Genomic DNA, 14,865 nt, shown 5'->3' with positions numbered 1-14,865 from the left:
TGGTGGCAGCGGTGGGATAACTAAGATAAGCCCCCTGCACATGTGATAGCCGTCTGTTGGTCTAAAGTCACCCCAATCCGTGACCTATTGGTGGCAGTGGTCAGGAATCCCTGTGGATTTCGTGACAAACTGCTGGCCGTGGCTAAGGGAACTTGACAGTCACGGTGTGAATCGTGACAATTGGTGGCAGCGGTGGGATGAGGGCTTGTGAGCTGAAAGTCAGGCATTTGCAGCCACAAGCTCTTACAGAATCACTCCAAGAAGGGGGGCTTATCTTAGTTATCCCTCCACTGCTACAATGTGATAAAAAAAACACACACCAGGCTATTGACCTCTTAGTTTACAGCAGGGGCTTATTTTAGGTATCCCACTGCTCTTCAATATACCACGAACTGCAGGGATTTTTGTGTATCCCGCTTACAGTTCCACTTAAACCTTGCAGCTCTCTGGTGCCCCCCTTTCTATCAGGTCAGGTTAGGTACTGCACCTAGGGTAATTAGTCGCCAGAAAGGCTGCCTGCTATGTACTGGCTACTGGGCACGCTACAGCGACGCGCTAACTACTCCCGCTCAGGCAGGAACAATAATTATCAAGCCGCAGTTGCTACAGTTTGACCCAAAAGCCTGCACAGTATCGCTGCCACCAGCTTTGATTAAACGGGTCCGAAGCTAACCCAAAACAGTAGTGTAATTTCCCTTCAAGAGACAGGGTACGTTTTTAGAGCAGGGAGGAAGAACTGGCATGAAATAATATACTCCACAAAATGTAGGTAGTGCTTTATCAAAACTATTTTACAAAGATGTTACAAATGAGACAATTGCAAATCACCAAAAGAACTGCTGCATTAGGCCCTGGGGCCTTGGATGAGGGGTTCTTCTGCTTGGCTGGACATTTGGGGATCAGCAAAACTAAGGCCCGGCTGTCTCAACACTTCTATTGGCCTAAGATGGGGACAGATGTGTCAAACTACTGCCGCTCCTGTGTCACCTGTCAAAGAGTGAGGAAGGCGGGGCCTGCTCTTAAGGCTCCCCTGATCCCTTTGCCAGTGATAGAGGAGCCTTTCCAGAGGATTGCGGTGGACATTGTGGGCCCGCTGGCCGTCCCCAGCAGCTCTGGAAAGCGATATATTCTTACTGTGGTAGACTACGCTACCCGGTACCCAGAGGCAGTAGCTCTGTCGTCAACTAGGGCAGATAAGGTGGCGGATGCCCTGTTGGCCATCTTTTCACGTGTAGGATTTCCCAGGGAAATGCTTACTGATCAAGGGACACAATTTATGTCTCACCTAATGGAGGCTCTCTGTAAGAAAATGCAGGTGAAGCACCTGGTATCGAGTGCGTATCACCCACAGACCAATGGCTTGTGTGAACGCTTCAATGGTACCCTCAAACAGATGCTACGCATGCTGGTTGAGACTCAAGGAGCGGTACCTCCCACACCTGCTATTCGCTTACCGAGAGGTTCCGCAGGCCTCGACGGGGTTCTCCCCCTTCGAGCTCCTGTACGGCAGGTGAGTCCGGGGACCCCTTGGGTTGGTAAGAGAATCCTGGGAAGAGGAGCCGAACCCTTCTGAAGTGTCCATAGTGGAGTATGTCATGCGCTTCCGTGACAAGATGCAGACCTTGACGCAGTTGGTGCATGTTAACATGACGCAGGCTCAGGCTGATCAGAAGCACTGGTACGACCAGAACGCCCGGGAGCGGACCTACCACATGGGTCAAAAGGTGTGGGTGCTGGTTCCTGTACCAACGGATAAGCTTCAGGCAGCCTGGGAGGACCCGTACGTCGTCCACCAACAGCTCAACCCGGTCACCTATGTGGTCACGCTTGACCACACTCGGGGTAGGCGAAAGGCCTTTCACGTCAACATGATGAAGGCTCATCACGAACATGAACCTTTCGTCCTACCGGTCTGCAGCTTACCCGAAGACGGGGAGGAAGACACCCTCCTGGACATGCTGGCCCAAGCCAAGGCCCGTGGGTCCATTGAGGACGTGGAGGTAAGCGCCTCGCTAGATGAACCACAGCGGTTGCAGTTGCAAACCACACTGGAACCCTTCTGGGTCGTGTTCTCCAACCGACCTGGAAGGACTGAGTTAGCCATCCACGAGGTGGACACCGGGAATCACGCCCCACTACGGCGAACACCCTATCGAATCTCTGACCAGGTGCAGCAGATTATGCGCCAGGAGACCGATGAGATGTTACAGCTGGGGGTGATTCGACGGTCAAAGAGCGCGTGGGTCTCACCGGTAGTTCTCGTGCCAAAGAAGGACCGGACCACCCGGTTCTGCGTGGACTACAGGGGGCTCAACGCCATTACAGCCTCTGACCCGCACCCAATGCCACGCATCGAGGAGCTGCTTGAGAAGTTAGCTGGCGCAAAATACCTGACAATAATGGATCTGAGTCGCGGACACTGGCAGATTCCCCTGAGCCCCAAGGCGCAGGAGAAGTCCGCCTTTATCACCCCCTTTGGACTGTACGAGTCCACGGTCATGCCCTTCGGCATGAAGAATGCCCCTGCCACTTTCCAGCGGATGGTCAATCTCCTGCTTCAGGGACTGGAGAAGTACGCCGTGGCGTACTTAGATGACATTGCCATCTTCAGTCCCTCCTGGGATGAACACCTGCAGCATCTCGAGGAGGTGCTCAGGTGAATTCACCGAGCTGGACTGACTATCAAGCCGGGAAAGTGCCAGATGGGCATGAGGGAGGTCCACTACCTGGGGCACCGGGTAGGCGGAGGCACCCTGAAACTGGAGCCTGAGAAAGTGGGCGCGATCGTGAACTGGCCCACTCCTGGGACCAAGAAACAGGTGATGTCCTTCCTGGGCACTGCAGGGTACTATAGGCGCTTTGTGCAGCACTATAGTAGCCTGGCAAAACCTTTGACGGACCTCACCAGGAAGAAGCTACCCCACATCGTCAACTGGACAGATGGCTGTGAGGGGGCCTTCCAGGCGTTGAAAACAGCACTGTGCAACGCCCCTGTGTTGAAAGCAGTCGACAGCAGTCGACCGTTCTTGGTACAGACTGACACCAGCGAGTTTGGCCTCGGTGCTGTGCTCAGCCAGGTTGACTCGGAGGACCAAGAGCACCCCGTGTTGTACCTGAGCCAGAAACTTTTGCCGGGGGATGTGGCCTACTCCACCATTGAGAAAGAGTGCCTGGCCATAGTCTGGGCCCTGCAGCGCTTGCAGCCCTACTTGTACGGTCGCTCCTTCACCGTGGTGACCGACCACGACCCTCTGCACTGGCTAAGCACCATGTGTGGAACCAACGGCAGGTTGCTACGCTGGAGCCTTGCCCTTCAGCAATTTGACTTCACCATTAAACACAAAGCGGGCAAAGAGCATGGGAATGCAGATAGACTCTCCCGCCAGGGTGAACCCACGGAGGTGCGCATGGAGGCATACCGAGAGGTTCTGCCGCCGTAGCGCACGCTAAAAGGGGGAGGTGTCACGATATGGTATGAAATATCATATAAGTTTAGTTCTGTTGCTAGCAAGCTGTGGGCTAAAAAACCCCCCTTCCCTTTCACTCAGCCAAGAGCTGCCTTGTCAATGTACATGGGGGAAGAGAGTTTTATTGACGAAAGGTATTTACGACCGGCATTTCCTGTAGTAGAAAGTGCCGAGCTTTAACTGGATTAGAAACTTCTAGAATCTTGAAAGTCCTTTGTTCTGTTATTGTGAGATATTAGGCAAACGATTTAAGATAGGAGAATGATAAATACATATTTGGAATCTCCCTCGGTCGACCTACCCCTCACTCTAAGCATCAGCTTCTAACTCCATCAGGTGAAGAAGTAGGGATTTCTCTGTAACTATGTATCCCAGACAGGGCATATTTGATCTCACTAGAATGCCAGCGATAATACGAGATGAATGCTGGGTATGGTACGACTATGATCTGTTCAGTAGCGGAATTACAAGTCTTAGAAAGATTTAGCTTATACTTAGTCAGAATGTAGAGAGAGGAGGGTCTGGATAAGCCAGCCTTTCTGTGATGTCACTAGCTGCAGGTTTTAAGTTTGTGGCAGGATCCACAGCTCAGTTTTCTTGTGATTTCCTGCGAGCCCTCAGCACGTCCAATGAGCTGGGATGTATGGTTGCCTGCAATGCAATGATCTGAGAAATGTGAGTGTTATCTTTTCTTCATTTAATCCTTTTATTTTCATAATTACCTTGTACATATTTGCAATTGTCTCATTTGTAACATCTTTGTAAAATAGTTTTGATAAAGCACTGCCTACATTTTGTGGGGTATATTATTTCATGCCAGTTCTTCCTCCCTGCTCTAAAAACGTACCCTGTCTCTTGAAGGGAAATTACGCTACTGTTTTGGGTTAGCTTCGGACCCGTTTAATCGAAGCTGGTGGCAGCGATACTGTGCAGGCTTTTGTGTCACACTGTAGCGACTGCGGCTTGTTAATTATTGTTCCTGCCTGAGCGGGAGTAGTTAGCGCGTCACTGTAGCGTGCCCAGTAGCCAGTACATAGCAGGCAGCCTTTCTGGTGACTAATTACCCTAGGTGCAGTACCTAACCTGACCTGATAGAAAGGGGGGCGCCAGAGAGCTGCAAGGTTTAAGTGGAACTGTAAGCGGGATACACAAAAATCCCTGCAGTTCTTGGTATATTGAAGAGCAGTGGGATACCTAAAATAAGCCCCTGCTGTAAACTAAGAGGTCAATAGCCTGGTGTGTGTTTTTTTTATCACACTGTAGCAGTGGAGGGATAACTAAGATAAGCCCCCCTGCACATGTGATAGCCGTCTGTTGGTCTAAAGTCACCCCAATCCGTGACATATTGGTGGCAGTGGTCAGGAATCCCTGTGGATTTTGTGACAAACTGCTGGCCGCGGCTAAGGGAACTTGATAGTCACGGTGTGAATCGTGACACACAGTTTTGCTCATTTATATATTTTTTGATTACTTTTATTGCCAACCTACTAGGATGGACATCAATTTCTTACTATTCTTTTGAGAATGCTTTGTATATATTGTTCTTTGAAGCATTTATTGTTTGGCCGCTCACATTTATTATAGGAATCTCATTGCTATTTCCTTTTTTACATTTATTATTTAACACAGGCCTGTAATATTCTACTCTATACATTGTATTTCTTAAGGTGCATTACTATTAATGAGTGGCTTTTTTCACGTTATCCCTACCTTCATGCTACTTTTAATTGCTTTTAAACAATTTTTGTTTCAATAAAGATTTGTACATTTTTATGGCATATAACTTCTTTTTTCCTTTTTGATAAATATTAGTAATGAAGTTGCCATTCATCTAGGCATTACCATATTTGGATATATGTTATGCAAGGGCTGGTCATTAAGAATGTAGTTCTTTCATTTATATGTCAATTGAATAATTGAGTTACCAATTTGAACTCAAGTGTTTTCCGATAAAATGTCCACCGTGAGCAGTTACATACTGTGGCTATCTTTATTATGTTATGGGAAACTTGTTTGTCGTAACTTAAAATTTCTATTTATCCATTTTCTTGACCAACTGAGGTTCTATCCTGTCCATGTTGGGTAGATCGAAGGGGCAAATAAAGGTTGCACATCTCTGACATTAGAATTCAGATTAATAATTAATAGGGTCATTCAGATAACAGATGTGCATAGAACAGTCTGCAAATTTTACAAAATGTTTCTTTACCTTTCAGACAAACTTGTCCTGATTTAAACTATCAGATATTTCCAGTTCACACACAAAAGAGACGTGAATTGTATATGAGAGACTGAACTGTACAAGCACTAATATACATTATGTTTGCTCATTCTTTGTTCAGAATGACAAAGGGAAATAATAAATGCAACAAGTGTAGGAAGTGTTGCCAGTATATAATGATGATCTGTCCAGATGAATTCAAGTATAATATCCATTTATTAATATATAACACATTCAAGGTCCAACATACCTCAAGGGTCCACTGACAATCAGTATGTAAAGTAAGTGCTGGATTTTGCCTGTCGTACTGTACTTCTGTTCTTTTCTGAGAGGACCCTTTCACATACTGCCCTTCTTAGGATTTTTTATGGGGTGTCAGGAACCTCTGTTTAGACACCCTTATGGGTCATTGTGATAGCCAGGTGTCGTGATCCAGACCGGGTTTTGATTCCTGTTTTCCCAGTCTGGTCATGTCAAGGGTTAACCTTTCTCAGCCACCGGCTGGGTTCAGATTGGCTATTTATCGCTGCTGCTTCCTGCAGGTGATGTCAGTTATAGTTTTTGCCTAGTGCTGCTGTAGCTGACTCTGATTGCTCTGATTTGTCCTGCTGCGTTGCTGTCTGAACCCATGTCTCTGTTTTCCCCTATTCCTGTCTTGACTTCATGTTTCCCGTTAATGTGCTGACTCCCTGGTTTTGACTTGGCTTGTATCCTGACCTGCTTCTGTCTTTTGGCTTATCCGCTCCTGACCATTACTGATTCCCTTGGTTGTCTCAGACCATGAGTTTGCTTGTTCCTTTGGTACTGCGCTATAGTCTAGGATTTGAACCAGCTTGTTTTGACTATTCTACTGCCACCTGTGGTAGCCTCACTGCTGCACTGCAGGCCATATCTGTTTAGGTGCAGTCCTGCTTCCACTCTACTGCCATCTAGTGGAGCCTGCACCTACCTGTATTGCAGCAGCGTAACACCAATTCACTATTTTGCGTGCAATTACCTGTTGTTATTTGTGTGACAACTTGCGTATCACCCAACAGTCTATGGAACAAGAGCATGGTCTTCCCACTATGGGGTCAATAAAGTCTCAGTCATAGCCCTAATTAGCAATGGTACCATCTCTTTAAAGACCATTGTCTAGGTTTTTCCCAAACTGTCTGAGAGCATGAAATGTGTTAAAATAATAAAATAACAACTTTTGTGTTGAGCTATCCAGGTTAACATCCTGCAAACAAATTTATGGGGCTAGAATTGGTAGTGAGCCACACCCCTTTAGGGGCATTACGATAGGTAGGTAAGGATAGGCACCCAGATAGTATACTACATTTTAACTCCCAAGGGGGCACAATTTTTAAAAATTAATACGTGTGCCTGACCTGCGGCTTCCAGCATTCTGCACAGTGACAGCTGGGATTTGTCAGTAAATCACTAACACCACTCACTGCTCTCTGCCTGCGTCCTGGCCGTCGATCCCTCCTAGCATTCAATTGTATTTGCATCCAATAAGGAGTGAATATAATTGAAGATGAGATGGCAGAGATAGGAGACGAAAAGTATTAATCAAATCCTTGCTCAACTAGATACTCCAGAAGGCCGCAAGTTACATCCAGCCTTTGGTCTGTTGGAGACAAGAGACATTAGGAGGTGTTTTGATATTGGATGCCGTTGATGGAGAGCCTGGATTAGGTGAGTATATTTGTCACGATCCCTTAGCCGCTTCCACCAATGTGTCAGGGATCCACACCGTGACCGTCACCCCTACGTCACGGATCGGGGTTACTTTAGGCCAACAGACGGCTATCACATGTGCAGGGGGGCTTATCTTAGTTATCCCTCCACTGCCACAATGTGATTAAAAAAAACACACACAAGGCTATTGACCTCTTAGTTTACAGCAGGGGCTTATTCTAGGTATCCCACTGCTCTTCAATATACCATGAACTGCAGGGATTTATGTATCCCGCTTACAGTTCCACTTAACACATGCAGCTCTCTGGCGCCCCCTTTACCCGCAGGTCAGATTAGGTACTGCACCTAGGGTAAATAGTCGCCAGAAAGGCTGCCTGCTATGTACGGGCTATTGGGCACGCTGCAGCGACGCGATAACTACTCCCACTCAGGCAGGAACAATAATTATTAACGCCGAAGTCGCTACAACATCACCCAAAAGCCTGCACGGTATCGCTGCCACCAGCTCCGATTAAACGGGTCCGAAGCTAACCCAAAACAGTAGCGTAATTCCCTTCAGGAGACAGGGTACATTTAGAGCATGGAGAATGAACTAGTATGAAATATTATACTCATAAAGTTTATGCAGTGTTTATAGCAAAATATTTTACAAAGATGTTACAAATGAGACAATTGCAAATATGTACAAGGTAATTATAACATAAAGAGGATTAAAGGAGAAAAGTTAACACTCACATGTTCTTAGTTCATATCAGTTCAGGCAAAAACCATGCTGGTGGGCGGAGCTCCCAAAAATCCCAATGCATGAGGTACAGCTCTTCAGATCAGACTCACATGTTCTTCCAGCAACAGACTGACTGCTGGGGTCTGGCCAAAACAGTTATACCTCAGCTTGGTGACCTCACCAAAAAGGGCTGGCTATCCCAGACCCTCCTACCTTTTCAGTCTAACTAAATGTAAGTTAAATTTGTCTAAGATTTGTAATTCCGCTACAAAACATGTCATAGTCCTAACAAACCCAGCATTCATCTCGGATTAACGTGGGCTTTCTAATGAGATCAAATATGTCCTATTTGGGATGTATATTTACAGAGAAATCCCTACTTCTTTACCCGATGGAGTTAGAAACTCGTCTTTAGAGTGATGGATAGATGCTCCGATGGAGATTAAAAATACATATTTTCGTGGTCCTATCTTAAATGGTTGGCCTAATATCTTACAAAACCAGAACAAAGGACTTTCAGGATTCTAGAAGCTTCTAATCCAGTTAAAGCTGGTCACTTTCCACTACAGGAAATGCCGGTCGTAAATACCTTGGCAGAGGGGGATGAAGGCTTGTGAGCTGAAAGTCAGGAATGTGCAGCAAGAAGCAATAAACCCTTCTACACTCATTGACAAGACAAGCTAAAACACAGTGAAGGGGGGTCAGCGCCCACCCTATGTGTGCTGGCAGAGAAACTAAACTTATGTATTTCATACCATATCGTGACAATATTATTTTATTTTTTCTCTTAAATTGTTTGGCCTGGGAGTCAGATGTTGGAGCATCATACTGTATTAAGGGCTGTGGGGGATATCATAAACCAAAGGGCCTTATTATAGTTAAGTTATACTGGTTTCCATGACTATCCATGGGGTTGACACAACATATAGGATGTCAGGGATCACTATTGCTATTTGTCCCTGGTAAAATGTAAACGGTTCACCAAAAATCAGTCATTCCTATGTCTAACTGTGAAATTACACTCCCTGTTAAGCAACACCACATTTTTACCTTTAACTGGTGTGTTTTTGTGAAAAAGCTAACAATTTTAATGAAAGTGGTCATCAGAGCTCGTTCTGGATCCATCAGGACATGATGGGGTGGGTGATAGGGTATGTGCCCACGTTGCAGAAATGCTGCGGAAATGTCTGCAGCATTTCCGCAACTCCCTGCCGCAGGTAAAACGCATGCAGAATTCGCATGCGTTTTCCCACAAAACCCGAGTGTTTTGCCTATGTAGCATCAATGGTAAAAGATAGAATGTTAAAAATAATTAAAAAAATAAAAAATATGGTTATTCTCACCTTCCGACGGCCCCCGATCTCCTAAGCAGCGCTCCCGGTAAGTTCCGTTCCCAGGGATGCTTTGCGCGAAGGACCTTTGTGATGTCATGGTCACGTGACCGCGACGTAATCTCAGGTGATTTGCGCAATGCATCCCTGGGAACGGAAGCCGCAGCGTGCACCGCTGAGGAGATCGGGGGCCGCCGGAAGGTGAGAATAACAATATTTTTTATGTTAATTCTTTTTTTTTACAGGAATATGGTGCCCAGGAGTCTCCTTTCCTCCAGATCCTGGGTACCATCCGCACATGAACCGCTCACTTTACGCATGGTGGGCATAGCCACATACGTAAAGTGAGCATTCCAATGCATTTCTATGGCTGCGGAATCACCACGATTCTCCAGAAATAATGAACATGCTGCGTTTTTTTCCACAAAGTGTTTCCGCTGTGGAAAAAAATGCAGCATAGGCACAACAATTGCGGAATGCCATTAAAATTAATGGGATGCTTTTTGTTAGCGTTTTCGCAGCGGAAAACCGTCTCATCTGCCTAGGGCTGAAAATACCTTTTCCCAGCTCTGCACCCCTTTGAACAATGGTATCAAATGATTAAAAGCCTAGACCACCTTAAAGCATAACTCGGCCACTAAGTCTCAAGTAAAAGCAGTAATATTTGATGCAATTATATTGTCACTCTGTTTTGTTAGTTGAAGCACTGTTCCCACAAGGTGTGGGAGTAACCACCAAGCACTCTACCTCTTTAGATGGAGTAACCGTTAAGCAAATTTGCCATCTTTTCAGAAAGAACAGCAGGGAGACTCAATTTTATTTTAAGGAGATTACCACTACAAGGGAATTGATAACCTATGATTAGGATAGAAAGGGTTGTCTACTCTACACAGCTTTCATATTCTGTCACCTGCTCAACCAATCACCTGGGGTGTTCACCCACATGATGGGACAGGTTGAAGATTTTTCATGGGTAGAGTCCTGCTCAGTGGTGCACAATCTGCAATCCACATTTCAGGTCTCCAGGACAAGTAGACTATTACAGATCACAGCCACTGTGCTCTGCTAATCTGCAGTATTTACATCTGTGGTGCTAACTCTGCTGCATTTTCTTGAAGAGAAGCCTGCTGTCAGCCCTGGCACTGCTCCCCATGTCGCTTACCACAGGGGTAAGAAGCCTCTAAGTGTGTGTATATAGTGAGTGGGTAAAGAGCAGCATTACAGGGAGAGCACCCAGAGAACATAACCGGTATTCTTGGCCCTACACTACCAAGTAGAACAATTGGAATCAACACGAAAATCCCTCCTTTTAAACTTAAGAACTAAATTAATGTAAGCAATTAATAATTTATAATCTGATGTTTTACAGTGTTTATTGCCTGCTTTTTATGCTTTTTTTTCATCTTAGTTTACCCAGTCTGTGACTGGAGCACCAGACATATTAAAGTTTTATTTTCATTTTTATTCTTGACTTTTACTCTGCCTGCTTTGCGTGTAAAGGTACAGTGCTGGTACCACCCCATAACCATACAACTAAACCACCCCTCTTAAAGGCTACTCCAAGCCACTCCAGTCTTACCATAAAACATTGCTCAAGTGTCACCCTTTAAAGGATTTTTCATGGTTCTCATCTCTAGATAGATCATCAATGTCAGGTCACTTGGGTTCACTCACTATGCACCCCTACTTATCAGCTGTTACTAGCATCTGCAGTGGCCAGATATAAACAGTGTACATCCATCACTCTCTTTAGTAACCCGCATAGAGTATTGCAGAACAGCTCCTATTCATAAAATATGTGAATTAGCAAGGCATCTTGTGCCTATTGGTGGAATGCATGTTGCAGTAATGTCAGTTACTAAAGTTGTGGAGACATGAGGTCTTTTAGTGTGCTGTTGTTTGAGAGTTCTGTTTTTGACAATTTCTTTAAATTTACCTGTGAGTTTATTAGGCGGAATGTAGTTTTTGATCCCACATCAGTCTCAAACTCTTTTGTAGGTGCAGCATTAAATCTAAGAACAGCATCATGGGAGTCTGAAAATGCAAAAAAGGCACCTCGTCGATTAAATTTACAATACATTTTACAGCGTGTTTAAATGGGGTCTGCTTCTAACTGTCAATCTCAAGATAAGAGAGTTGATAGGCTTGTCTACATTGACACTATATATCTATGTGGCATAGATCTACACCATAAGTGACAAAAGAAGAATCACAGAAGCTCCAGATGATATTCTGCACTCAACGATCTATGGTAAATGTTTAACTATCCAATAGGTGTGAGCCCCAAGAATCTTTTTCATGAGTATCCTATAATGTAAATTAGGTACTACATATCTTGTCTTGAGACAAGCTAGGAGAGTTGAGCAAATCTGCCAAACTTCAATTCTGGTAGATTGGCTCAGTTTCGGAAAGAATTTCAATTTACATTGAATAAATTGGATGAAAATTGAATCAGCTGGGAAGGAGTTAAAAAAAATTACATCGTGTCTTGGGCCCTTTTCATATGTGTCCCGCTTCTGCCATTCCTTTGATTGGCTCTTCTATCTTCTGTCCAACTGGGCCTTCCACTTGATCGTTTGCAGCAGGATGCATATCAGTGACGTGCAGTTTGCCTATTGTGACAATTTAAGTGCAAGGCACATCAATAGCATGTCATGCGGAGCCTAGTGAATGAAAGACCCAACTGGAAGCAAGACAGAAGATACAGGCCAAAAAATAAAAGATGTAATAGTCAATTAGAGGAGCAGCAGCACAATAGTTATGAGCAGGACCAACGAAGAGCAGTACAAGATATTTTAAATCTTATTCTGGCCATTTATGTTTCAGCAAAATGGGGAAATTTTACTGCAATCACCAGAAGCAAATTAAAAAAAATCTGGTGAATAGAGATTTTCTGTAAAATTCAAGGTAAATGTGAGTTGTATTGAATTTATGTGTTCTTCCTTATAACCTAGAAATTCCAAACACTTTTAATGAATATCTTACAGTGCTTCTTGTTCAGTTTTGCTAACTTTCAACACACCATATTTTTTATTCCAAGCCACCTATTGGAAGTAGCAATTCTACAAGTCACTATCGACCCTTTAACAAGCCTTGCAATATGAAATATTGACTTGCAGGAGTGCTAATTCCAATAGGTGGCACTAGAGTTCAAGTCCTCTTCCTCTCTGTAGAGACAATTTGCATATTAATTTTCCCAGAGGAGCATGCAAGGCGTTTAGGTCTGCTCATACTGGTGTGCCACTCTCCATAGGGAGAAAACCTTATTCCATTACCCTAACCTAAAAAAAACCCCTGCAATTAGTTTTGTGTAATTGCAGCCACTAATTCAAGTTTATAAAATAAATTTACAGATGCCCTACTTCAAAGAAATCCTCCAGCATAGAGTCATGGAAGCATATTGATGGCTTATTTTGCTTCAACGAAATTGAAGATCAGTTATTCACAGGAGCACATCTTTTAATAAATCTAACTTAGATTTTTTTTAGTTTCTGCTATGAGCAGACATATATTAACCTCTATTTCTATAGGGCATTTTTCTCTAAATTGCAAAAATTGGCTCTTGCCTCACAATGGTTTTTCTCTTTACTTTGACTTTTGTAAGACTAGGCAAAACTACCAAAGATGGATTTGTTTTAGTCTTACAAGCTATGTAACCAGGATGAATATTTACATGGCTGTTCCACTCACCAATCTCCTGTCCGAGCTTTGAACCTCTCATAGATCCAGCTGAAGCAACTACAGCACACCGTCTTAGTTTTCCCACCGCCTCATTAATATCTTTGTTGGGTAGATAATGACTCCAGGGAATGGCATTGTCAGATAGGTCAGACCTTGTCAATGTTGTTATGTTCACCTTGAGCTTAAGCTGGCACAGAATGTCGTGTGGTTTGTGCTGTTGATTAATTTTGCCCTCATATTTAACTTTGTATATATTCTTAGTTTGATAATATCTCCTTTGTTTTTGTAGTCTTAGGGCAATGTCACGGAAACTCATCTGCTTTTCCCACAGTGAATTTTTACGGTACATGGATTTCCAGGTAGGTCTTGGTAAGTGAGTATTCTGTTCTGTGACATATTTTAAGCTACTTTCTTTGGGTAATGAAATATTAACTTTAGCATATTCTCTAATGATTGTTAATATATACTGATCTTCCGCAGTATTGGCAAATGTTTTTGGATGTCGAAAAAGACAAACATAAAGAAAACCCGAAATGCAGATGGTTATAGTGATAAGACCTAGCTTTCTTAAGTTGCGAACCATGGTGACAGAAGCAAAGAAGATGAAATAGGTTGTTCTTTAATATCTACAAAAAAAAGGAATAATCAATCAATGAATTTGGCAGTATCATGAATATCTTCTTAATTTTAATTTTACAAAAGCAATACACATTAATCATAATATGAATGAAACAACAGTCCATACTAGTGCTAGAATCTCTTCTGTTCTCTATAATCCTATGCATAATATTGTTTGGCATGATTCCTGTTTGGTGGTTACAATATACCGTAGTCTAACATCGATCTAGAGATTTATGCCCAACGCCTTTATTATTTGAGCTCGGTCCATTATCTATACATTTTTGTGGTCTGTGTAAATAACACATCATGTTAAATAAAATGTTTTCCAGCTCTCATATTTTCCTTTATTTATTGTACATGGTAAGCTCTAAAGGTGGGCAATAAAGATGAGCAACTCGCTTCTATGTGAATTGATTTCACTTTGAATTTTGAAAAAAAAAATTGGATTTGCCTGAATCTGAATTTGTGAGGTATTTGCCTCCTGTAAATCAAGCAAAATGTTAAGCTGATGTTTAAAACAAAATAGTACACTCATCCTGCTGCTCTACTGTCCTGACTCTGCATCTTCCAGTCATGTCCTCCACTGGCTCCCTCCAGCTCTGGTCTCGTCCAGTCTTCATGACAGGGAACATCCTCTTCTGCATCTGCCTACACTTTACACAGTTACTTCTTGTACTAGGAAAGCGTCTGAAGACACACATTGTGATTTCACAAGAGCAAAACATGATGGCGAGCACGTCAGTATTTCAGGTGAAGTATGTTGATACGTTCTGACTTCATGTCATCACAAGGTGTGAGATCACCCTGAACAGGAAGTGCCAGAACAAGGAAGAGGTGGGAGATCTGAAGTGTCCAGAGCTGGAGCCAGTGGAGGACCAGACGCGGAGCTGTGGCAGCCTGATAGGTGGGAGGCAAGGTAGTATACAGCCATGGCCGAAAGTGTTAGCACCCTTGAAATTGGTCCAGAAAATTAATCATTTCTTACAGAAAATTATTGCAATTGCATATCTTTTACTATACACATACAGTATGTCCTATATACTTCACAAATACTTGCTATTTTGTTTTGGTATAGCACATAAAATGCCTTTTCAAGGCACTGTACGCCCATATGTCCTCATTCATACCACCGTT

General features: G+C 43.7%; 1 protein-coding gene across 5 annotated transcripts in view; it reads right to left on the bottom strand.

Annotated features, from left to right (window-relative positions):
• Window positions 1-14,865, bottom strand: part of LOC143808442 (beta-galactoside alpha-2,6-sialyltransferase 1-like) — a 136,346-nt gene that overhangs the window by 63,723 nt on the left and 57,758 nt on the right. For all 5 annotated transcript variants that reach the window (XM_077291116.1, XM_077291118.1, XM_077291120.1 and 2 more), the window contains 2 exons: window positions 13,120-13,736; window positions 11,366-11,463 (listed from right to left, as the gene is read on the bottom strand). In XM_077291116.1, the coding sequence (XP_077147231.1) occupies window positions 11,366-11,463; window positions 13,120-13,693 (672 nt within the window). In that variant the 5' untranslated portion in view covers window positions 13,694-13,736. The remainder of the gene's footprint in view (window positions 1-11,365; window positions 11,464-13,119; window positions 13,737-14,865) is intronic.

This window comes from Ranitomeya variabilis, chromosome 2, assembly GCF_051348905.1.
Source record: "Ranitomeya variabilis isolate aRanVar5 chromosome 2, aRanVar5.hap1, whole genome shotgun sequence".
Taxonomy (NCBI): domain Eukaryota; kingdom Metazoa; phylum Chordata; class Amphibia; order Anura; family Dendrobatidae; genus Ranitomeya; species Ranitomeya variabilis.
The sequence above is the reverse complement of the archived record's forward strand: the minus strand, read 5'-3'. Positions and strand labels throughout refer to the sequence as shown.